We start from the raw sequence: 27,270 nt of genomic DNA on the forward strand, positions 1-27,270 counted from the left end.
ATTCTTTTGTGAATGAACTTTAGAAATGTTTTAAGTAAATGGCTCATAAGGCTTATAATTCTATAGTCTTCGCACCAGTGGTACCAATAGGATACCATAAAAGATTCGACAGATGTTTCGTCTAAACGTCTTCTTCTTATTCTAGTTCCATGACCGATATAGATCGTTGACTTTATTGACAGCAACTCTAAATAATGATGTAGTCGTAGACATCTAATGCAAGATAGACTGAGTGCTGCAATACAGTCGCGTTCCCCCAGTGCAACAGAGGAAACTGACACAAGGCAGTCTCTGCATTTCTGTCTATGGAGCCGGGTTTATCGACCACGTGACCTTCCCATTGGCCATTTAGGTCAGTTTTCTACAGGGACTGATTTGCGTCAGTTTTCTCTGTCGCAGTAGGGAAACGAGTTGTTATTGCAACGATCAGTCTATCTTGTATTATATGTCTATGGAGGTAGCCGATTTTCTATACCATTGTCTTACATTTTTCAACCATGATGTTATTCTTCTACCAGGACCACGTTTACCTTCGATATTTCCTTGAATGATTGGATGTAAAAGTTCATATTTTTCAGGGTGTCTTATAATGTGATCGAAGTATTCCAGCTTGCGTTTCTTTATTGTGTTGACCAGTTGTGTTGTTTGGTTCAGGCGTCTAAGGAAATCCTCATTTCTAACTTTTTCGACCCAGCTTATTCTTAGTAGTAGTCTGTCTACCCACATCTCAAAGGCTTCCAAGCGTTTAAGCATCGCTTCACTTAGAGTTCTTCCATTCCCTACAGTAGCACTGGAAAGATACATACAATACAAAGCAATATGCCAGTCGAACGCGAAGGTCAATAACAAAATCGTGGCTGCAAAGATACACGAGTTTCTCTATTCTGTTTGCTATCAAATATTTAGTTTTTTTAACGTTGAATTTTAATCCATCGTGATCACAGGTATGCTTTATTTTATTCATTGGATTTTTAAGCACTAAGGTATCGTCGGTATATCTAATATTGTTTCGGTTACATCTTTCACAATAATTCCTTCTGTTGTCTCCATTAGGGTTCTTTAAATATTTCTTCTGAATACAAGTTAAAGAGTAAAGGCGATAGTATACAGCCTCTAAATGCAGATATTTTAAATTTCTAGTGTTCTGCTGGGAAGCTGTTGCTATATAAAACAGCCATATTTATTATTTAGCGTATGGACTTTCACAGTACGATTAATATAAAAACAGCCATAGATCCGTAGTGACTAAGGAAGAAACTTCGAAAGCTATCTATTTCGATATAGGAAATCTTTGATAGACTAGGCATAAAGAAGACAAGAACTACAGCCTATCACCAGCAATCGGATGGAATGGTAGAACGAATGAATAAGACAATTTGCAAGTCTTCTTTTTCTTCCTTCTTGTATGTAGGTTTTAAAGCGTATTTCTTCTTCAATATTAGCCTCCTAAATTGTTTAAATTATCGCGCTCTCTTTTCCTTGGTCTGTCAATACTTCTTCGTCCATTTGGTGACTTATCTCATGCTATTCGTACTATCCTATCCTCTGCCATTCTACTAACGTGTTCGTTCCATTCCTGTTTCCGTTTTGTCACGCATCCATTTATGTCTTCTATATTGCATGCTCTTCTTATGTTTTCGCTTCTCTCCCTATCGAACAGACTTTTCCCTGATATTCGTCGGAGTATTTTCATCTCGGTTGTTTCTAGTAGTCGTCTCGTTTTAGATATGTCAGGTCTTGTCTCTGCCGTGTATGTTAATATAAGTTTAATTGCTGCTTTATAGATTCTTGTTTTTGTGTCTTGTCTTAGGTGTTTGTTCTCCAGATTGCGTCATTAAGAGATCCCGTCGCCTTACTTGCTTTTAAGCTTTGTTGTGGTACTTTTTCTTCAACATCTCCGTAACTAGTTATATCTATACCCAAATGTCTAAACCTTGCTTCCTGCTTAATTATTTTCCCATCAATTTCGATTTTACATCGTAGTGGGTATTTAGATATTGTCATACATTCGGTTTTTTCTGCTGATATTATCATATTGTATTTCTTGGCTGTTGTATTGAAAATATGTGTTAATCTTTGAAGTTCTTCTTCTGTGTCGGCGATTAATGCGACGTCGTCTGCATAACATAATATTTGGATTTCTTTGTTCCCCATTCTGTAAACATGACCTTTACGTACTGCTTGTATTACTTGCTAACTTGCAAGTAGTAAACAAAAATGGTGTCCAATGACTAGCGAGACTGGGACTTTATTCTTCTGAATGGTCTATAGATCAGCTCTTAATGAATCAATGCGACAAATACCAGAGTCTAGAATTTTGAAGTCGACCTGGAGAAGATGTAGCTGGAGAAGATTAGGTGAGAAAATTACGAAGAAGAATGGATGATATACATGAGTTGGTCCGTTCCCAGCTTCAAATCGCTAGCTTTGGCAAGCAAAAGTGTTGTTCTACCAAGCTGCAGCAATTCTGGGAAGGTTATCTACCGAATAAGCAAAATTACGGGGGATTTCCGTGGGAAAACCGATGATAGTACACCGTAACCGGCTGGCGCCAGTCGAAGGAGGCCACGACGTAGATGAAAAAGTGGAAGTCCAAGAAGTACCTGATCTTACGTATAAGGAATTCATGGGGGCATATGGAGATACCAGTAAAGCAAGACATGGTGTTACCATTGAAATGATGATACCATTCTTACCAGTACTAATGACTCACTAGAATTGGCAACCATCTTTCGAAGGAGTTTTGATCAAATTGCAGAACTTCAAAGCCAATTAATAGCTCCCGGAAAAGCTACAAAAGCCCAGATGCATCACGTTACCTTTTCTGTCTGGAAATAAAAGACACGGCCCATGACAAACCTACCTACCAAGATGTATGGGAAACATTACTTCAATTAAGAGTGTACGTGCTGGAGTCCAACGTGCAAAAATTAGCCATGCCAAAGCTAAAATGCCGCTAGTTGGATTGGGAAGTTGTCGGAAATATGGTGAAGGAAATATTTAAAGACACAGAAGTCCAGAGACTAGTCTCTTGTAATTCGCATGGTTACCGGTGCGGAGCGAAGACTTTTATACAACTGGCAGTAGTTCCAGCATCCAGTTCGCCTCGCTACGCCTCTAATCGAATATACTTCGCGTTCGATCGACATTTCGATCTAAAGCAATTATAACGTCTCCAAGAAAATTCCAATAAGTTCTGGAACCATTTCGAAGAAAGAGGCGAACTATACAAAGGCAATTAGAATTTATCGAGTGAGTTTAATACATATATTTGTACGGTTAAATAAATAAACGTGTTTTAGTGTTGTACCCTCTTTAATGACAGAGTAGATGTTACACAGGGAACGGTACTAGGCTCGGGCTTCAGTCTGGTAGAGGTCTCTTGGTCGGGGCTCTTATTACAGCTCAAATACAAATAATTAGTTAGTGGAGTACTGAAGATAAAGAGAAGAGAAGTTACAAGTTAAAAAGAAATGGGAAATAATTGGGCACCACCCTATTTTTAGAGGAACAGGGAAACCTACAACATATTAAATAAGATAACGAGAAAGGTACGGTTAAGATAATCACGCGAGAATAAAATAAACCGTGAGAGAAAAGTTATTATGATTGTGCGGTACACACTTAATATTTCGACACATATACACTGTTTATATGATAAATCATAATTCAAACAATGTCTGAAAGAGATACACCATGCATATGAAATAAATTTATATACATAATAAAAAAATAAAAGGCAAATAGTTAATCAACAAAGTTATATTGAGGTATAGTTAAAGTAAATGCACTATAACAATTTTTACTGAACAGTTAAAGGGTACGAGCTAAGTTATTGCACAATTTATTATTAAATACAACAAAAAATATCTTTGTGAAAAATAATTATGAATAATTTAGTATCCTCAAGAATAAGATAAAGGCAAAATAATTATAAATAATTTAGTATCCTCAAGAATAAGATAAAGGCAAGGAATATTATAATTGTATCTACGTCAATATTTGATAGCTTGAAATAAAACAAATAAGTGATTTTTACGCCTTAAGAATTCGTAAACATGAAGTTACTAAAATGTTTGATTGTGATCACCTCAAATATGTGTATAAAATCTATTATAAATATAACCTATATATAAAATAAATCTGTTCATACTCGTATGTATATATTATACCGTAGTTTTATACTAATAATAGTTCGTTGGGTTGGATTCAAAATAAACAAACCATAAATAAGGTAAAGACACTGAACTGGAGTCATAAACAAATTCCTAACGATTTAGGTAAAAATATCGGTACTCACAATTGAATGATCTATATTGTACTTAGTCGGCAGCAAGTAGGCACAGGTAATGACGTTCTTTCATAGAACGGTCTCGATAATAAACGCACTTAACACGTTGCCCTCGCAACAGGTACATTGGGACTTCTCAAGCAGCGTAGATGATTTAGGTAAGTTAACGAATTACGGTGGCTTCAATCAGTAATCTCTCAAATTGATGTAGGAATAGGTAACATATCAGTCAATTCTCACACTAGACTAGACTGAACTGAATGGATGCAGGAAGAAAGAAAAGAGAAGAAGAACGGCAAACAGAATTGACTCCGTGTCCTCGAATTGAAAGACGTCTGTTTGACTAAAGAGAAAATAGTTAATGTAGGAAGCACTGTGGAAGATAGATGGATAATGGTGAATTGAAAATACACTTACCGCCGTTTGATGAAGACAACCGCATGCCACAGGAATCACGATGGAAATGAACTCGATTTCTGATACTTAGACAAGCTAGGGATAAAAAAAAGAGTGGGAGTATTGGCCGAAGAGTGCCACGCGAAAATGATACTTAATTGGCAAGGCTAGTGTGGTCGTATTTATAACCTTACTACTTTTTCTCGACAGGTAAGATTATTTCAAAGAAACTCAACTTCTCCGATTTTTTAGAAATTAGGCCGAGTGGCTCGACAATAGAAACTAACTTCTTTGTTAAGAGGAAGGGTTTTTATTTAACAAATGAAAGATAAAAAGAGCAGGGAACATATGGCGAACTATTTCGTTGTTGAGAAAAAGGCATGACAAATCGCTCGTTGTTTGTGGGTTATTTTTAAGGTTTCTAGCTAAGTATATAACATAGGTGGCGTGCAAGTAATTTTCTAAGGGGAATAATTTAAGGAAATTTTAAACATGTTTCAATGTTATAATGTTAGACTTTAACCGCATTAAAATAAATAGTGAATTGATGTCAGAAGTGGATTAGTTAAATTAATTCTGTGAAAAATCGCTACGAGACCTAATGAGTTAAAACAGACAGATTTACGATGAGAATTGGAAGATAAAGAATTAAGCGATGAAGGTTCATAAGCGTATTTTTTCTTACAACTTTTTATTATTTTTAGATGAATTTGCTTTTATCAGTGAATTATATACATGAACTTTAATCAAATAAAAGGCAGATATCGAGCACAGTTTTTTATTAATAAATCTTTATTAAATCTGGGCAACATTTAATAAAAAACTGTGCTCGATATCTGCCTTTTATTTGAATAAAGTTCATTTATTCGAGCATTCAACCATATATCACTTAATTATATACATATTATTATTTATCTTATTAATATTTACTGTACAATTTACGTTGTACAATGTTTTTAGTTTCTTCAGTTCTTAATATAAATAGAAACTTTTGATAATATTTCCATTAAAATTTGTTTTGCTTTAATAAAAAACATGTGCTCGGTCTTTTTACGTATAAGTATAAGCATTTTTCTTTTACTTCTTGGGACCAAACATTCAGCATTCTTATGTGCTCAAATTGAATATAACTTATTCTCACCGGACAATATATTTAAAGGTCGTGTGCCCCCAAGTGGGCACGTTGTCATACGAAGTACTGGTGGGCACTGGTGGTCATGTAGATTTCAAAATGTTAAAGAAATAAAAAAAGACAAAACCTTTTATTATTATTTATTTTAGTTTTTAGTCCATTCTTTCGGTTTTTAACTGCACTGAGTCTCTTCTATGTTGCATCAAATGAGTGCAGGAGTTTTTTTGGGATTGGTCATGGTAGCCTTCTGCTAAGTGGTATTTTTGATAAAACAGATGCCTTCCTACTTTACATTCCTTACGTATATCCATGACTGATCCATGAAGAAATATGTTGTTTCTTCTATTTCCATTGTTCCTATGTTCCATTAACCAATCTAAGTAACTTTTTCTAGTGATTCTAGAGTATCGAAATTGCTATTGGCAATCTAATAAGATGAGCTTATTGTAAATCATTTAAAAAATGCATCGATTCTTTAATACAGCCAATAATGAAATTAATAAATGTATTTTCAAGAGATGACGCTTTCCCACAGGTCTAAAGATGTCACGTGTAACTTTTATTTAAAAAAGCCAAAGACTACCGTCTCATAGCGGTTACATTTCATCTTTCCAAGATCTTTGTATATGCTATGCTTATTTCATATTGGAGTATTTAAATAAAAACCAAATAATAGACGAAATTCAATATCATTTATGGTTGTTAAAACAATATCTACATATGGTTCAGAGATTTGGGTAATAAATAAAAAAGACAAAAAATAAAAGCAATGGAAATGAATTAAGTATTGGAGTAAATGTTGCCAAATCACTAGAAGAGATAAAGTTAGGAATACTGAAATCAGAAAGCGCATGGGCATAGATATTGATATCCTGGAAACTATAGAATGCAAAAAGCTGAAATAGTATGGCCATGTCGAAAGAATGAATAACTAAAAATTGCCAAAGAGAATTACAGAGGATTTACTTTAACCATAGGAACAAGGGAAGACAAGAGACAAGAAGTAAATGGAGTAATGGAAGATATATGTGTACAAGTAGATGACTGGAACGATCGCAAGCATTGGAAGCGAGGATGCGAAAAGCGGCGACAGCTGTAATAAACTCGTTATATATAAAACAATATCTACAATTATGTATATCTTTTTTACTCACCTGAGTCCAAGGAACATTCTGTTCTTTTGTGATAATTTGAGATCTCAGCAGGGCGTTTGATTTTTTTATAAATATTTTTATTTATTTATTTTATAAATTTTTATAAATACAATGGTAGAATATGGAATAGGTACAAATGTTATAGATTGGTTTAAGTTCTTTGTAAGAAACCAAAGAAAATCTGACGAAAAATGGTTTGGAAAATGTTTTCTTGTGGCATGTCTAAGTTAAAAATTGTATGTATATGGGATTAAGCCACAATTGATTGTAATGAAAATTTTTAACTAAAAATTTGATGTTTTAATTTGCACTCCGGAAATCGATTTCAAAATTTTTTTTAAGAATTTTGTTAAAAAGTGTATATAGCCGTTAAAAGTTGCTAAGGGGTCATTTTTTCGGTCGGTTTTTTTTTAATTGAAAATTGACTTACTTGGCCTTGGTAATGTAGGCAAAAGCCATGCTTTGGCTGAGGTGTGAAGGTTTTGCCCTACGGAACTTCAAATTCTGATTATTCTGTTGTGTGTTTCTGCAATATGTGTGTTCGTGTATTGTGTTTGTGTATTATTTGTTGCATTTATTGTGTCTGATTATAGACGATGTGTATAAGACTTTCTTAATCCGCTATGTTGGTATATTCTTGTCGTTGACTTCTTCTTTTGTGGCTACAGCTATATTCTGCTGATGGGTTTGCTACACATTTTTCTTCATTGAGAAGGATGAGGGCTGCTTCTTTGATTTTTCTCTTTTTCATGTCTGTTTCTTTAATGATTATTGATGCATCTTTCCATTGTACTATGTGTTCATTGTCCCAGGTTTGTTTGCATATCTCTGATGTGTCCCTGGTTTTGATGTATGTTTCATGTTCGTTTATCCTGGCACTTAGTGGTTTTGCAGTTTTTCCTATATAAAATCTTCGTAAATCAAAGAAAACCCCTGAAGAAAAACATACTAACTAAATAAAATACAATGTGTTACCAATCTAGAAATGTAAAATTTCATTGTGGAATTACGTCATCACTAGTGGGTCAACGCTCAAAAAACAATAAACTGAGCAAATAATAAAGCTACATGATTTATTAACTAAATAACTGTTTAAGCTAAAAATTCACCAAAAACCCTAAAAAAAATAGTATCAGCTTATTAAACACAAATAATCACAAGGGCTATTTGTATAATGTGAAATGTGTATCGTCGAAGTTACAGCTCTAAAAATCAGCACAGCACAACGTGAAATATTACGGGATGAGTAAGAGAGGAAGACGAGCCGAAGGCGAGTCTTCGAATCTTGCGAATCCCGTAAAAGTACTTTTGATCGTGTTACATACAATATTTTAAAAAGAATCTGAATGGATATATTACTTATAAACTTTTTATTAAAATTACATATTTATATAAAATTACAACAGTACCGTGGCAGTGGCGCACCCAGAGGGGGGTTTGGGTATTAAAACCCCCACAGGACCCTATTCCAGACACTGTTACTCACACATTTTAAGGACTCAAAATGGAGGTAACATCATAAAAAAAGTTCGGTGGCCAACCAAAACCCTCCCCCCTCATCCTAGAGGCAAATTCTAGGTGCGCTACTGTACCGTGGGTTTCTTGTAACACGTAGATCACGAACTCAAACTTTATTAAAAATGTATAAAATTCTGTCCTCAGTTGTCCCCGCGCACCTTATATAAAAAAATATCATCCCATGACACTTCTTGTTTAGGGATGATTCCACACACCAGCAGCTGTTACTCGATTGCCAGTGGTAACATTGCCCCCTCCTTAAGACTGGCGACCCTGCCAGTTCACTGTCCAACCAATGCAGTTGTACGGTCTTCATTGTTGTTCTTGGTCGTTTGATTCGATAGACAACATCATTGATTAGGGCTAAAATAAAATATGTACCTTCCCTTGACTTCTGTAGCTTGGCATATCGCCCCTTATAACGTACTGGAATATATAACCGCACTAAATCTCCTTCCTTGAACCAGGCAGAGTCTTAGCTTGTCTGGTATATCGAGCTTTCATCCTATCGTTCTCCATTATCAAGATGTTCTCGAACCTTCCCATGAACATCGTCAATTCTTTCAGATAAGTTTTGGGTGTAGCTATCATTATATTCTTCATGAGGTTCAGGAGCTCCAAATAATAGATCAACAGGAAGCATCAACTCTTTTCCAAATAAAACTTTCGCTGGTGTTTCGCTTGTCGACTCATAGATGGAACTTCGACATGCAAGGTTGCATGGTTCGATATGCAAGGAAGAGCTGGATATATTTGTCCCAGTTATCTTGATGTTCATAGGAGTTTGTTATATGGGAGCAGCATTTCCAGTATCTATTCGATGTTAAGTTACCTTTGTTCGCCCATAATCGTTGAATGTCAAGGAGAATAGATCTTCAGAAGTTTGCAGCACTTTGTAAAGTTTGTCATGATTTTTGTCGAGGTGTTCACAAGAGTTCTGGTATAGGAATTGAAACGGTGCTATTAATTTTGGAGCTATTGGGGATTTTTGTAGCTGTACAATACAATTTTTGATACTAGTGATACTTAAGCATTGAGAAATTGCTCCAGAGGCTCGAGGGCTTTAAGATTTTAGATTTTTTCATTAAATATGCAAGAATGACTTCTTCATTTATATTATGCACTTATTATCATTGCTCCATACTTGAAATAAATTGTAGACCAATTCAAACCCCTCTCTTCACTTTATGGGCAATAATTCATAAGTAGTCGTTATATCAACATCACTAATCTCATGTGCAATCAATCCGGCGTCACTTTCACTACACATTTCCATTTTATGAAATGTAAAAGCGAAATCAGTTTCGAATCTTATATGATAAGTTCTGTCATAATAAGAATACTAGTTAATATTATTGTTAATGCTGCCTACGTCTTGTACCTACAATTTGTGTAAAGAGGAACTTTCGATTTAATAAATCATACCTAAAGCACAGTATATTGCTAAAGAATTCTTTTAAGCATTAAACTGTGCCGAAAGTTTAGTTTTCATGACCCAGGACAGCTGCAGAAAAATATATTATATTTGACGTTTCGATCCGAGGTACAAATCCAAATATCAAATATAATGTATTTTAATTGGTTTTATTCTTATTAAATAAAGAAGTTAATACAAAAATGCAACAAGAACATAGTTTCAAAACACATGTTATTGAAATCATTTTAGACTTCTTTCTTGTGTGCAGTAGCATGAATTTTATGAGTTTCCCTTGTATGTAAGCCACTCTCATCATTCGTGTGGAGAACCACTTAATCGAGACATGTGCAATATCTACCTAATACGACTTTCACTTGTTTCTTGATTCCAGTAGGTATATTCAAATACAAATCAATATACACCTAGTGCGGTTGTGATATTTGGACAGTTCATTTACGACCGATCATTATTCTTGTATTGTTTTTTCTGTCTATCGATTCCGAGATGAAGTCGGTAAGTTATTACATCTATTATAGTTGCGTAATCCTCTGGTAACTTTTGTGTTATTGCGCTTGTTTGTGAGTTATATAAAAGTTTCGGTATCACGTGCGTGAATCACATAATGACGATGCTTAAGTTGTGCCGTTCGACTCGACAGCTTGTTTCTTAGTAACCTTCACCCAAATTATTTAAATTATTATTGATGTAGATATTGATGGAAGTATTAGTATTATTAATCCAAGTATTAATATTTGAAAATATAAAACAATAATTGATGTTTTTTATTTTACATTGTGTTTTATGTAGAAAGATTCAAGATATTGAGATAGTGTTTATTGCAATATGTTGGTATTGATAATTTGAAACTGCTAAATAGAAATCAATATTTTCTTATTCTTTTCTTTTTTCTTTATTTTAGGTAAACTTCTGGTTAAATCCTCACCCTCTGGTTCACCCTCCTCGCTTAGGTCATCGTTCCACCTCCTTCCAAGAAGGCTTACGCTCCGATGTCCTACTGGTGATTTATTTCGAGTGATTCTTCCTACTTTTCCTTCTTCTATTCTCATAACGCACTCATTTGTTCTTTTTTAATAAGTGCGTCTTGTGTTTTTGCTTCTTTATCTCAAATTTTTAGTAAAAGGTATAAATAAAATACCCAAACGGGCTATATCACAGATACAGAACGTTTTCGGAATGTAAATTCCATCATCAGTGTAACAAAGTGTACATGCTATGAGCCACTAAAATATATGGGTGAAAACCCTTTAAATGTTATAAATTTACAAATATGTTATATTATATACTATTAAAAATTATGATGTTTAAGTTGCCGTTGGAATTGGTAACATGGCCTCGAAGACACTTTGTCTCAGGACCAAGTAACCGATGTAGAGCCATACGTTGCCATGTTACCAATTCCAACGGTAACTTAAACATTTTTAAAAAATTTTTAATAGTATATAATGTAACATATTTGTAAATTTATAACCTTTAAAGGGTTTTCACCCATATATTTTAGTGGCTCATAGCATGTACACTTTGTTACACTGATGATGGAATTTACATTCCGAAAACGTTCTATATTTATCATATAGCCCTTTTGGGAATTTTATTTATATCTTTTAATAAAAATTTGAAATAAAATTTTTTTGTGATACATGGTATACAGCCAGCTACAGGAACTTAGTTTCCTAGTGGACTTCTTTATCTGTCTAGCAGTGTCTTTTCAACTATTCTACGAGTATTTTCGTTTTTGTTTTTTTCCAAAATATTTTGGTTTTTGTTGTTTCTGGTCTAGTCTTTGCGTTATATGTCATCATGAGTTTTATTCGCGAGGAACCGCTAAGTGGGCGACGCCTGGTGGTAGATTTCAAAAGCATCCACTTCGGGAAAACCTTGAAATTATCATTAATTTGTATACATATTAGCGACCGGTTTATATTGTAATTAACAATGATTTCGACTTCAAAAAACTATTGCAGTGTTCCTCAATGTTCATCCTATTATAATTCACAAAACAATTTCATACATAAGTTTTCGCTAGACAAGAATATGAGAAAAGTTTGGCAATGCATTTTGCGAATTGACAGACCTATAACCAAGTACATGACTGTGCATTTTACATTTTACTGAGAACGATTACTTTCCAAGTAAGTGTTGATTAAAATATTATTAATATTTTAATATATTTATATCTAATTTAGTTTATAGTACTACCTGAAACTAAATTGAGAAGACTGAAAAATGCTGTTCCATCAGCTAAATTGCCCCAAAGGTCTATTTTAATTTTATTTTTATTCAGGTTTGGGAGTCAATTACCGTATGTATAAACTCGAATCACAAACAAATACACTTTAAAGAACGTACTCCAACTTTTACTTTGGCAAAACACACGTGTAAATGATTTATAGATAAAACAAATCTATTAACTCTTGACAGAATACAATTTAAATCAATAAAAATTTGTCTAGGAGCTATGATGTCTTCACCAAACCAAGCAGTTCTAGCAGAAGCCCAGGAACCACCTTTACACATACGTAGATAAATGTTAGCCAACAAACGTCTAATAACATACAGATCGTTTAATACAACTATGGTTCACAAAATAGGTTTACTTTTGACACAAAATGTAACAAATTCTTATTGGAGAATAAAAAATTCTCCTCCTCTTACAGAATCTTTTATCGATACGAATTATTTCAATCTTATATATTACAGCTTCCAAAATTTCCTTTTTACATACAAGACTTTGAAGTTCTGATAGACAAACCAACCATTATAATGCCCTCTTATTCAGACTTGCCAATTTTAACTAATATGATATTCAAATCCATACTAAGCAAATTAGGGGAAGTTTTAACAATAATTTATACAGATGGTTCAAAAACTGTTGAAAGTACTGGTTTCGCTTTTTTTTGTTTCAAACAGCAATTATGTTGAGAAATATCAAATTCCTGAATGTTGTTCTATTTTTACAGCCGAGGCTGCTGCTGTACAGAAAGCACTAACTTGGTGTGTCACTAATTATTGTGAGAACATCGTAATGATTCTCATTCATCGAGATTCTCAGGCAGTATTACAAGCTATTCGTAGCCATCCATTGGATAGTTTTCAAAACTCCATTATACTTGATATCAAAAAATTATTACATGATCTAAAATTCACAAAAAAAAAACAGTTACTTTACTCTGGGTTAAAGGACATAATGGAGTAATTGGAAACGAATTAGTGGATGGTATGGCAAAAAATACATCTGAGATATCAGAAATTACAAATTTTTACTACTTTAAAGATTTGTTTTCTATTATCAGGAGTATTGGCAGGGAAAGATGGATGTCAAAATATAAAGAGGTTCAGAAGACTTCAAGAAACCATTATTTTTCTATTCATCCATGCTTACCAAAAAATATTCCCCATTTTAATTTTAACTATAATAAAGTACATTCTTCGTTAATAACCCGGTTAAAACTTAACCATGGCCTCTTTCCAGAGCATCTGCATAGGATTGGAATCTATGAAACCCCTTTCTGTCCTTGTGATGGTAAATCTGTCGGAGATTTGAACCACTTATTTTTCGATTGTCCTAATCATAGAGAACAGACTCGAAGCCTATATCTAGATTTAATTGATCTCAATATAAGCCTACCAGTTAACATCAGCAATCTGTTATCATATTCTGACAAATCTATATATAATATTCTAATCAAGTTTATAAACGATTCTAAAATAAAAATTTAAACATCCTTATAACAATTTTCTGTGGCAAAAAGATTTTTTGTCATTATTATTGTTTTCGAGATGTTTCTGCCGATTGGTGACATCTCTTGCTATTTTGACGACATGGGTCTCCCCCATTCTGCTTATGTGGTTATTCCATTCTTTTTTTTATTTATTTAGTGTCCATTCGTTTATAAGCTGTACCTTACATTTTCTTCTAATGTCTTCAATTCTCTTTAGATCTCTCAGAGTATTTTCTGTAATTCTTCTCAGTACTCTCACCTCTGCCGTTTCCGCGTATTCCAGTAACCTATCTTATTCCGCTGCCTATTTCTTTGGGTTCTGTAAGATGTTCATTTATTCTTACTTTGATTTTGTTGTTTTGGTAGATCTTTTCAATAGTTTTTATAATATTTAGAGGAACTTCTCTATTATATAGAAGATGGATTACATCTTTGAATGCTTTCTTTAAGTCAATCAGACACAGAAATACTGGTCTATTATAATTTATTGCATTTGTACAACATCTTCCACTACGAAAACCCTGTTGTTTATCTGCTAAACTTATCCTCTAATTCATTAGTTCTTGTAAAATTTTAGTTGTAAGTTTTAAGGTAGTATTCAACAAGTTTATACCTCTGTAGTTTGCTAGTTGTTTTTTTTTTCCTTTTTCGAATAGTAGAATTAGTTCGCTCGTTCTCCATTCTTCCGGTATTTTATTCGAATGCTATCAACTGGACTGCTTAAAAGCCAAACGGTGAGTTAACGGAAATCATAGAAGAAAGAAAACTATGCCTTTTGAATGCTCACTTTATTGGTTCAACATTTATCGAAGATGAAGCAAAGACTGAGCTTGATGAATCTACATACAAATCATCAAGAACATTAAATAGTCTATCGGAGAAAATATTCACAAAGATTAGAATCCAATGAGCTATCAATAGTTTTAAGCCTTACAAGTCTTCTGTGGCGGATTGTATCTTTCCAGCTCGACTACAGAATAATGAATATCCGACTACCTTACCTACCAATAATATCCAATAACATTTAAAATGAGTTTCTTCCTGGATAATATTCCAAAAAAAAATGGTGACAGGATAAGGTCCGCATAATCCCTAACAGTCGCAAACACCCTCCAGTGGAACCAAAGTCATGTAGACTTACAACAACTACATAAGAAGTGTCAAGTATACCTTTCACGAAGAACAATTTGCTTATTAGCTTAGATGCTTTGTATTGTTTAGTCAAAGACCTTATAAAGGCCATCTCGTGAAAAGAATTGTTATTGTAGGCGTTCATAGACATAGAGGGGGCATTTGATAACGTTTCATTGGGGTCTTCTTATATTGTCAATTTCGATTAAGACAATTTAATTTATATTTCGTTTAATTTTTAATCAAGTATTACTCCACATTTTCTAATTCAACTTGTTTATACAGTAATCATTTGACTCTCGACCTGTAAACATCGATACGAATTAGGCGAAAGTTTATAGTGGTGATTAAAAACGGGCTCCGGCCGCGTTTTTACCGTCATTATCGTGTATCAAGTGGATATACTATTTATAAACTATTTAAAAATTAAAAAATACAGTTTTAACAATTAAAATGAGTGCTCCACCAGATTTATCGGTGAGTGTTCCTTTTTATACTGCTACTGTTAATGGTCAAATAATAAATACTCAATATCAGCAACAGCAAATTCAACCAGAATGCCCAAATGTCCTTTTTCCACAAAATTTACAACCAAATTCAGCACAAATTTTAAACAACCCACCAACAACAATATATTATCTTCCCAACCAAGTACTATCACAATCTTCCTCAAACTGTCAAATAAATCCCACATTATCTACACCTCAAAATGAAGCTTATGATTCGATTGAGATGACATATACATTACAAAGTGAAAAATCTTCAGGGGAAATCAGCGACATTGAGTCATCGGACATCCACGAATGGCAAACTATACAACATAGTAACAAAAAACGCAAAATTAATCCTCCGACACCAACAGAAAACGAAGACACGGTAGTAACCAGCAATAAATTTCAGATTCTACAAAATGAAAACGAAAACGACAATAATAACAGTACAGAAAATACCAACAAAACTCCAGCAACCTCTAAACCCCCACCAATTTTTATATATGGTGTTACTGAATAGAATAAAATGGTTAATAGCCTATCGGAAGTAACAAAAACAGAGACATTCTATTGTACAGCATTAAAAAACAACACAATAAAAATAAATTCCCGGGACTCAGAAACATACCGAAAACTGGTAAGACATTTAAACAGCAAAAAAATTGTGCATCATACGTACCAAATGAAAGAGGATAGAGCATACAGAGTTGTAATTCGTAATCTACATCATACAATGCCCATTAATATAATAAAAAGCGAAATAGAAAAACATGGACATTTAGTACGCAATATTGTAAATATAAAACAGAGTAAGTAAGGACCCTCTAATGATGTTCTACGTCGATATAGAACCTAATCGAAATAATAAAAAAATATATGAAATTCAATTTATAAATAACGCGAAAATAGTTATTGAGCCACCGTATAAAAAGAATAATATTGTCCAGTGTACCAGATGCCAATTGTATGGACACTCTAAGACATACTGTAATAATAGACCTTATCACTGTGTCAAATGTGGAGGCAACCATATGTTAGCCTATTTTAAAAAACCTAGGGACACACCTGCCATATGTGCTCTCTGCAATGGAGCACACACCGCAAATTACAAAGGATGGTTGGTATATAAAGAGTTAATTACTTGTTGCACAAAAAAGAAGAGCTAGGCGCATATGGCAAAGAAGTCGCAATCCTATAGATAAAAATGAATACAATAGATTAACACGGCAACTTATAACTGCTCTACAAGACGCGAGGAATGATATATTTGAACTATTCATTAACAGCCTGTCAAAAGAAGACCACAGCATCTGGAAAGCAACGAAATCATTCAAGAGGCCTACACAGCACATACCACCTCTAAGGAAAGCCGATAGAAGCTGGGGAAAAACTGAACAAGAAAAGGCATCAATCTTTGCTGAACATCTCTCACACGTTTTTGGTGCACCTGAACTTAATAACAATAATAACGAAGAACAAGTTAAAAACTTCTTAGACACTCCATGCCCAATGATGCTACCAATCAAATGCTTTACTCCTAATAATGTGAAAGAACAAATTTCTAGATGCAATAAATACAAAGCTCCAGGCTGCGACATGATCACTGGGCTAATATTAAAAAAATTACCGAGAAAAGCAATTTTCCTACTAACAATGATATATAATAGTATCATAAGATTAGCCTACTACCCGATTAATTGGAAGTTCGCACAAATAATTATGATTAGTAAACCAAATAAACCACCAAATATTACTACTTCATATAGACTAATTAGCTAACTTCGAATAATGTCAAAAATCTTAGAAAGACTTCTGCTCCAAAGATTCTCAGAAGACATCGAAATTAATTCAGTGATCCCAACACACCAGTTTGGTTTCCACGAAGCCTATTCAACTCTACAACAGTGTTATAGGATTGTTAAAAACATTAATGTATGCCTCGAAGAGAAAAAAATTTGCACTGCTGCCTTCCTGGATATAGAACAAGCCTTCGACCGTGTTTGGTGTACCTTATATACACTGCTGATATCCCAACAACAAATACGACCACAGTAGCCATGTTCGCAGATAACACCGCCATAATATCCATCGATGATGACCCCCAAGTAGCATCAGGAAACCTTCAAATACACATGAACCTACTACAAGACTGGATGAATAGATGGAAAATCAAAGTTAACCATACTAAGTCTAATCAAATTACATTCACCAACAGGAACATCATATGTCCGAGAATCAGACTGAACAACATATTACTACCAGTAAAAACAGAAGTCAAATACCTGGGAATGACACTTGATCAAAAGCTCACTTGGAAAGCACACATCTTGGCAAAAAAAATCCAAATCAACATGAAAATACGTCAAATGAATTGGCTAATAGGCCGAAAATCACAGTTATCTACAGATAATAAACTTCTCTTGTATAAGTGCATAATAAAGCCTATATGGACATATGGAGTGCAACTATGAGGCTGTGCAAAGCCTTCTAATACCAAAATCATTTAGAGGATCCAATCCAAAATACTCAGAATGATTTTCAACGCGCCGTGGTACGTTAGTAACAAAACAATGCATGATGACTCTGGTATACCGTTCGTTGAAGACGAAATCAGCAGACTAACAAGAAATTATTTAGAACATCTGCCAGCCCACCCCAACGAGGAAGCAAGACAACTACACCTCCAACCAGAAGTCAAACGAAGATTGAAGAAACAGTGGCCAACAGACTTTATTCACTAATTTCAATTTTAATTTTAATTTTCATTTCAATTTTAGTTTCAAATTATAATCCTACATTAATTTTATTTGTTAGTGTTAGTATTGGGAGTGCTATCGGTGGATAATTTATCCTCTCATGTATTTGCAATACTCACATTTACTAATAGCTTGTAATAGCAGATTGTAAATTTGCAAATTTAATAAAAAAAAAACTTGTTTATACGAATATATGTTTACTATAACGTTACTGTATCTCTTACTTATGTACTTACTATCTCGGAGGATATTTCCAAGGTGGAAATCGAACCGTTAAATGTATAAATGTATTTTCAATTCAAATTGTCTGATTGATTTCGTGACTATTTGAAAGTATTTTTTAAGGGTACATTGTCATAGACCTTTTCTAAGTTGGCGAATACTAAATGTGTAGGTTTTCTGTCTGTTCCTTTATTTCTATAATTTTTTGTCGTATAAATATATGATTCTATTCTTTTATTTCATTATATTTTTTCTCAATTATTTTCTTTATCAATTTATCAACATATTTATGACCTCCCAATTGAACTGATAACACTTACACATATTTTGTTACAATTCTTATATTGGTTTTAAGCTAGACAGCGCTTAAGGCACTCAATTCTGTAGACGTCAATTCTAAGCTAGTATGGGATTGTGTGGGTGCCCTAAATAAATTAGGAAACTAGCAAGGTTATGGTAGCCTGGGTATCGGAGCACGAGGATCATAAGGGCAATGAAAAAGCAGATTGAAATGACCAAACAAGACTCATCGATGCCATTCGTTCGATCGAAACCCTTCTGTGGCATTGCAAAGGCAGTAAATGGTGAAGGAATTCACCAGGATAAAAGCAGGCAAAACAATCCATTATAGAACATTTGCCAAAATTTACGGCAGACCTAATAAGCAAAGATGGGGAAACACTCAAAGCCATGGTAGGTCTGCTAACAAAGCACTGTAAGCTGAATAGGCAGTTGAAGGTGATGGGATTGGCAGATGATGACCTATGCAGATTTTGTCACAGTGTGGCAACCTGGCAAAAGTGTGTTTCTTTGCAATACGCGAAGAAGCTATACGGAAGGTTTAGTTTCGAAGTTAACCTTTTAAAAAGTGCCAGGCTAGAGAATGTAATCTAGGACTAGAGGACAAAAGATCGCAGTGGAATAGTCCAAAAGCCACCTCATCGATTCTTTCTATCTATCTACATTGGTTTTTGTTTTCTTTTTTTGGATTGAATTTAAAAATAGCATAGTTCCAATTTTCTGGGATATCTTCTGGTTTCTAACGTGTTACTATGTACTAATAAAGTGATTTTTAAGACATTAGTATGGCTGTTTCATTTATAAACTTGTAGAACAGATTTGTTGCCATCATTTAATAGCTTTAGTAACATACAACCAGGTCAGAGAGATTTGTTGTTTTTTAGATTTATAAAATTTGTTTTATTGTTCGTTTTTTCTCAATTCTTGCTGAAGATGCTAGTATTATTACGTCCAGGTACATATTACTAGCCTCGGCCTACTATGCCATCCTCTTTCCATTCATACAGTCTTGGATTCAATGCTGCCTCACTCTAACACCAAGAATATGCAGTACGCCATCTAAGGGGTATCTTTCGTGAGTCACCAGCCTGTCTGTTTATAGCGGTTAGCCTTTTTTGTTCCACTTTATGCAGTTAAACACTACAGGTGACCCAACCATGTTAATCTAGCACTTTTGATTTCACGTACAATATTGGGCTCCCCAAGCAGCACACTGGGTACCGCATTTATGTTTATACAACATTGTCTGAAATAGAAACTTTTTTAAATTATGCGCCAATTAGCTCAAGTTGTCAATACGCTTTTTATTTTCTTCTTCTTTTTAGTTATTATATTCAACACGAAGAAACCAATGCAATTATACAGTACACCTTTTATGGTTTCTTCACATACCTTCAAACATTACGCTTGCTCTCTTACTATGTATGTATTATCAAGTATTAATAGTAAATTATGTTTGTAAGCACGCTTCCGTAGAACTTAGTTACTTATTTACAAAAAAATCGATTTCTAAAATGTTACTCTTGTTTAATTATTCCTTCCTATTGTCAGTGTATAAGTGGGTACCTATATCTAAATTGGGTAACATTTTTTGAGATGCTGCATTATAAATAGCTACACGATTTAGTAAGGTGAAGGCCTAAAATTAACTGTATAATAATATTAACCTTGGGTATTCGAATAGACAATATAGGAAATAGGTAAATCTTAAACCGGTGGGTGTATCTACAAAAAGATTTAATAGTCGGGTTAAGGTCGCGACACAATGGAAAGAAAATGTTGCTTTTTGATATAATCAATTAAGTTTTGTAGTTAAACTGATAATTTATTACTAATGCAAACGGTTAATATTAGTATTTGATTAACGATCGTAAAAACGTGCAGAACATTATTTACGCAATCGCACAGACTACAGACTTAAGAAAAAATCTTTGGAATTTGGCATTCTAATATTATTGCAAGACAGGATGCATATGGTTTTTTTATCTGTTTTGTATTCTTGCTCTCGTAAAGCTCGTAAAGCTCCTTCGACATTTTTAACTATCGCAATCTGGCCACATGACCATTTAACAATTCATACTTAACCCAATTTGTCAACGACTTAACTAAAGGCCGTCCTAGGAATTCTAAAAGCACTGCTCGATAAGCACATTAGGTAAGGGTGGAGTACGTTCTGAAAAACCAAGAGGTAATGCTGGATGCATTTCTAGATATAGAGAAAAGCATTAGATAGCACGTCCATACAAAGCAATTGCAAGAACAATTCGTTATCCGTGTGATATACACAACGTTACTGAGGGATACAGTGTCAGCAAAGGTAGCCAGCTCAGCGATCATCTTAGCCATCTCGACAAATTTAATGACACAGTCAGAGATATAATGCAACAGGCTCTGATTGCTTTAATTTAGGGCTTAACATAAGGCCCTAGAAGTTCAAAATTATAAAATTTGCCAAGAGGAATCTGTAGGAATAAGGTCTTTTAAGCCTGAATATTACAAATTTTAACTTGGTAAATAAAGTAAACTTGGAGTAATATTAGAGTCGAGGCTTACTTAGAATCAGATTATGGAAGTGATATCCAAGAGAGCGGTGACTACGTTAATTGTAGTCAGAGGCACTCATGGAAAATCTAAGGTTTAAAATCAGACATATGTTATATTGGATATATAAGATGGCGATAAAACCAACAATTGCGTATACATTAGTGGCACGGTGGCCAAAGGTCCAGTAAAAAATAAAATCTTAAAATTAAGAAAAGTTCAAACACGTTCTTACCGTAAAATAACAGGGACTCTGAGGGACATACCGATAGCAGCTGTGGAGGCGCTCTTCAAAACCTCCTAAGGGGGAGGTGAGAATGGGATATTATAGACTGCGGGAAAACCTGAACAACATAATGGTTAAAATAGGACATAGTAATGTCATAAATTAAATTAGGGATATAATGGATGATGAGTAATGACCATATGGTACTCAAATGCAGGTCTAAAGTATCTTTCCAAATGGGCATATGAGCACTACAGGGATGGTAGAGAGAAAACACAAAACTCAGGCTGTGTGGTTATGTCTGGTACGTATACGGGTCTAAAACTCCAAGCGGGTCGAGTATATGAATATACAGTAGTTGTGAACAGTAAACATTTTCATTCCACTAGGAGAATATGCCTCTGTATTTCAGACAGAGATTTGTGCAATCTTGCATTGTGTAAAAGAAATTAACTGCTTGCTTTGGAAGTCGATTAATATAATCACACATGGTCAAGCGGCTATGGAAACTCTTAAACGCCCCAAGGTGGACTCTATGCTAGTGCGGGGATGCCGAGAAAAACTTGACAGAACATAATACTGTCACACTGGTATGAGTTCCATGTTACCGGGAATACACGCCAATAAAAGAGCTGATTAACTTGCCAGGAGAGAATCAGCAGCTACAAAATACTTCGATCCAGATCCGGCCGTAGTAGTCCCAAGAAGCACCGTCCGCGAGCTGGAGAAGAATTACAGACGTGTGCCAGTCACGGCACACCTGCATAGAATGGGCTGTTTCATGGAGACTTACTCGTTAACTGCAGAGTCTACCGTGTAGAACCTCTGTAGCAGAAAATTTGAAACAGTCAACCATATCTTGCATGACTGCGAGTCATTAAATCAAGGGCGGTAAACACTTTTGAGACTATTAAGTGGCTCCAAAAACATATGGTACCCGTCTGCTGATACAATGGTGGACATGTATATATAATCAGTAATCGAAAAAAACGAATAATCTCTTTCATACGAACAAATTTTTCTGAAACTAATTTTTCTTTTCTATTACATTTATATGACGAGTTAATATACAAACATTTTTCTTAAACTTTTCAAAAATAACTAAGTAATTCTAGAAAAATATTTGGATATTGTACTTTATGAAAACAACAAATGGAGTTTGTCCACATTGAAAATAACTCACGAACATTATTTATTAAACTTACTTATTTTATTGAGATAATACAACCATTAGTCAAAAAAAGTTCACAAAGGACATAAAATAATGGAGTGAGGTGACAAAAAAATTAGAAAGTAACACTTTTAATTATTCAAAAGTACCTAGTTAATTAAATGGAAAGTCTATCGTTCTTCGATGTTCTTACACAACGTTTCATCGCCGACATTATCTTCTCGATTTGATGATTAGTTTCCTAGAATGATAAGATGCATTTTCCTTTACAATCACATTCTTTTTATTTTTTGGGAGATTTTGTATTAATATGTCTTCAAACCATTTCTCAAATAGATCTCTGTCCTTCTCTTCATGGTAGCCTTCAGCACCTTTTTTGGCGAGAAAAGTCAAAAACAAATTTATCTTTGCTTTCTGCATGGACTAAAACAAATATTGGTCCTTTTATTGTTGTATTTTGCCATACTTGTCCATTGATAGTTCCAGTAATAACCGTGGCGCCTTTCCCAAAAACCCGGTTTGGGGGCATGAAAAAATGTCTTCTCACTGGGAATACTACTTTAATGTTTCTTATTTTATCTTGTCTAGAAAACCAATAACAACATATAGATATGAGTGTCGTGTTTTTGTTTTAGCCTCCGCATCCATCACACACAAGCCTGATGTAGTGAAAGAATGTAGTAAATGCCCTTCCTAAAAAAAGGAACTCTTCTTGTACTCGTTTTCGGTTCAACAGAAAGAAGTGACAGTAGATAGATTTAAATTACTTTTTGAAGTTCCTCCCCCAACGGTAAAATTGTACATATAAAATTGACGTAAATAATAGGCCTGTTGATCCGGAATCTTAGGCAAAACTTGATTTTTCTGAAAGTCAAAAGAAAACGTTTCTACACCTTCGTCCCGTTCTCTTAAAAGGCTATAAAATGCTTTGGTCCTTAATGTATGTACCCTTTTTTGGATGAATAAGTTGACATTGATGTCCTTATCATTTTCCATCATCATATCCATATCATCATCCAAAGCTTTCTTTTACTGGAAGGTTTTCATTTTCTTTTAATTACATTCTCCACATCGATTTTATATTCAAAGAAGAATCCAGACACAACCGTTGGCTTTTGTCCTCGACAATAATGAGATTCAATTACGCGGAATTTGTTAATAAAATCCATAAAAGCATTTTTTCAATTACTTTTCTAGCTTTCTATCGCCACCTTGATTTTAGGTGGAAAGTTCTATAGAAATTTTTTGTAACTGTATCAATTCGCCTCCTTGCTATACCCAAAACATCCATGAAAGCCTTCTTACACAAAGCTAACATTTTGTTTTCATTCAATATAAAATCGTGTTTGAAATGTTTTTGCAACATGTCGCGAATTTTTTGGGCGGTTACGCTATATAGGAACTGTTTTGCAATATTTCAGCAGAAAATAATCTTGAAAGGTTTGCTCCTTCGACCGATAAAATTTAGATTGGAGACGTTTTATTTCGTTCGTTTGTAGTAAGGTACATTTAAAAGCACCATTTTTGTGTCCACATTTCGGATAAATTGGAAGCGAATGTGGACTATACCTAAAGTAAAATCCATGTCTGTACAAAGATATACAAAAACCTTTGATGCAACTTACCTCAATTTTTTTACCTACTTCTTTTCCACGATGTGGTAATATGTTACCTTTTTCTTGCTTTATTACTAGCTATATAGGTAGGTAGTAACTCCTACCGTTACTCCGGCAGGAGTAACGTTTACTTCCATTACACGATACAAAATACGATACTACTTTAATAAACAAACTGTGCTGCTTCACAAATCACATACAATTAACAACTAACGTAATAACGTAAAACAGAACGTTTTTAGCGTGTCGCCAAGGTAACCAATCACGACAAAGATTGTTACTTTAGCCGGCCAACCACAGCGCTCGTTATTAACTGCGCCGTCATTGGCCTCTCGGCGGAAGTGTGCTGAAAATTCTCAAACACGATGTGTATAAAAGAGCAGCATGTCACCTCGGGGGAACAATTAAGGGTCTAACCACCTTCTGTTATCTCCGAGTGCTCTGTAGAGGGCTTCGAATATCGCAGTCGAGAGCTCCTCCACCCAAGTCCATTTACTGGGTATGGACTTGTAAATATTTATCTTCTAATGGCTTGTCTTGAAAATGACAAGATATTTCTTACATGACAAAGGTACACCAAGTCGAAATAAAGCATCAGGTCGTGGTCTTCTGAAGGCTTGTCTTGAAAAAGACAAGATATTTCTTACATGACAAAAATATAAGTCGAAATAAAACATCGTAGTTGAATAATATCTCAGCCACAGAGTATAATTGGAACAGCAGGAAGCAGCGCCCCAAGAGCACTAAGCTCTCGGAGAGCCCGTGAGGGACTGACCTGGCTGACCTGAAAATCGCCAATATTTATATGTGCCGTTCGAGCGACAAATAGGGATTTCCAGGTCAAGAGCCAATGGGAAAATTCGAGGCGGGGCGATGCGCATCGAAATGCGCACTAGTCCACAGACTATGGCATTCGATGAAAAGCACATCTTCCGATCGGGATCCAGTCGTCATACACTCATAGCCCCATAAGACCTTGTTGGTTCGGTATGCTACCAAGCTACCTGTGAGTTTTATTAATTAACCAATATCCTTCTATCGTCGCAGACGTCAAATTGAAGAATAGTTATCCAATAATGGTTATCCAATTTAGAAGTTAAATCATCAAATGCAAGAACCGGCGTGTCGACTACAAACGCTTCCTGACAGTAGAACACGACTTTCTGAGATAAAAAAGACATTGGTCTTAGAACTATTTCAAATCGTGTCGAACTGACCACAGCGTTATTTGGGCCTGTCACGGTAAAGAGCGAATAAAAGCCCCGACGGGGACTTGTAATTGCTTTTCCGATCAGGTTGAGCTGCAATAACACTTCGTCTCCAAAACCTTATGCAAATAGTAACTATAAGAATTACTGTTAACAAAAGGTAGCTATACGAAGCGACTGGCAGCAGGAAGAGTCGACATTGCCGGCATTCTTGTACCTTGAACGCGGCTACACGAGGTGAGAAGGCCGACATCTCTTTGGAACTTGAGGCATACACCACGCATCAGAATTCTAACACATATTAAGTCATTGTAAGAATTTTTTGTCTGTAAAAAAGCTCGAACTGTTAGAGAATTCTGATTGCCGGTGTTTCCTCACCTACCACAAAGGCTCGGCGAAACTTCTTGCCAGTAGAGGCTGGTATCTCAATTTAACTCCTTATAACGAAGATGGACTCTCGAAACTTGAGATCCTCTTCGAGAGCGGTGGTCGTAGATCGTCCACAAACCCCTGAAAACTGAATACAAACGAAATTTGTATTGACAAGTTTGTACGGGATATTGCACGCTTTGAAATATTCGCTACTAAAAACAAAAAAAGCCCCTTGGAGATTGTACCATTTTATTTTAAATATTGGTCAGGAGATTGTACGGTTTGAAAATTTAACTTCATTGAAGATTGTACGTTTTGTATTAAGTCTAATTTTCTGCCTTCAAAAGTCATTGGATAATGACTATTTTGAACTTAATAGAGATTTTCTATTGTTTCGATTCTTGTTACTCTTCTATAACTTTCTCCTAATGTTATTTTCTGAATATTTTCTTTATTAATTTCATACCCGGTCATTCTATTTATTCTTTTTCATCACTCATTCACTGCCATAAAGCATAAAGGAGGGGCCTAATTTTAGGTTTGTCGCCTTTGAAGTATTACTGGATTTCAAAACATGGTGCCAAGCATGAACCTTTCTTTTTCACCTCACAAATTAGTTTCTCCATTTCTGGAATTTGTACAGCGTTACTTCTTCTTTGGTAAAGTTTTTCATAGAAACTACTAGAGATGTTCCAATTTCAGTTTTATTTAACGGCATTTTTATTAGTTTAGTACGTACTTATTAAATTCGGATCTCGAATGTGCAATAATCTTATTCCATCTTTTTTCCCTTTAATCCGATAACTATTGAGGTAATATGCTGAATCCGACCTGATGACTAACTTATGTTTTAGCTGCATTTGCGTTGTCTCGACGAAGATGTTTTTGTTGGTCTCGACATTTGTGAGTAAGAGTTATGAAACTATACAGAGCGTCTACTGTTCCGAAGCCATTACTAAAGTCAAACGGTCTATTACTCATGTCCGCTTCACACTTTCTGAATATTCTTGCATATACCTATAACCTTTAAAAATGTTTTCAATAATTGTGACATTAAGCTGATTAATCTTTAGTCATTACAGTGTTTGGGATTCTTGGTGTTTGCGGAACAAAGGTCGATAGTAGTCATTCTGTAGGTATCTCACCAGATTTATGTTTTAAATTTTTATTTTTTTTTTATTTTAAATATTTATGGTTTCAAATGTTTTTAAAGTGGATAGTTATTGAGCTTAAATTGTATTCATCTGTAAATTTACTCAGCTCGTGAACTTTATCTGGCCCAGGACTCTTCCAGGTTATGTGTTGTTTAGCATGTTGAACTTCAGATTTTAATATTTTTGTAGTTTTCTCACTATCAGTGTTGGTTCCGTTCTTGTGTTCATGAAAAAATCTTCAATATATTTAGACCATACTTGTTTTATTTCAATTGAGTTATTAATCGGTTTATTATTTTTGTCAATTAATCGGTCATAATTCTCTGACTTTTTATGTAAATTATAATGATCATGTTTTTTCTGTGATCTCCCCATTTCAATGCATGTTTCCATCGTCCACTTTTCCTTAGCCTCTTTTATTTTGTTTCTTATTA

At 34.6% G+C, this 27,270-nt stretch overlaps 1 protein-coding gene across 1 annotated transcript in view; it reads left to right on the plus strand.

The window, feature by feature from the left end:
- Positions 1-10,257: 10,257 nt before the first annotated feature.
- Positions 10,258-27,270, plus strand: part of LOC140437028 (uncharacterized) — a 67,738-nt gene continuing 50,725 nt past the window's right edge. Inside the window, exon 1 of the mRNA XM_072526258.1 lies at positions 10,258-10,421. Within this exon, the coding sequence (XP_072382359.1) occupies positions 10,413-10,421 (9 nt within the window). The 5' untranslated portion in view covers positions 10,258-10,412. The remainder of the gene's footprint in view (positions 10,422-27,270) is intronic.

The sequence above is a fragment of the Diabrotica undecimpunctata genome, chromosome 3, assembly GCF_040954645.1.
Source record: "Diabrotica undecimpunctata isolate CICGRU chromosome 3, icDiaUnde3, whole genome shotgun sequence".
Taxonomy (NCBI): domain Eukaryota; kingdom Metazoa; phylum Arthropoda; class Insecta; order Coleoptera; family Chrysomelidae; genus Diabrotica; species Diabrotica undecimpunctata.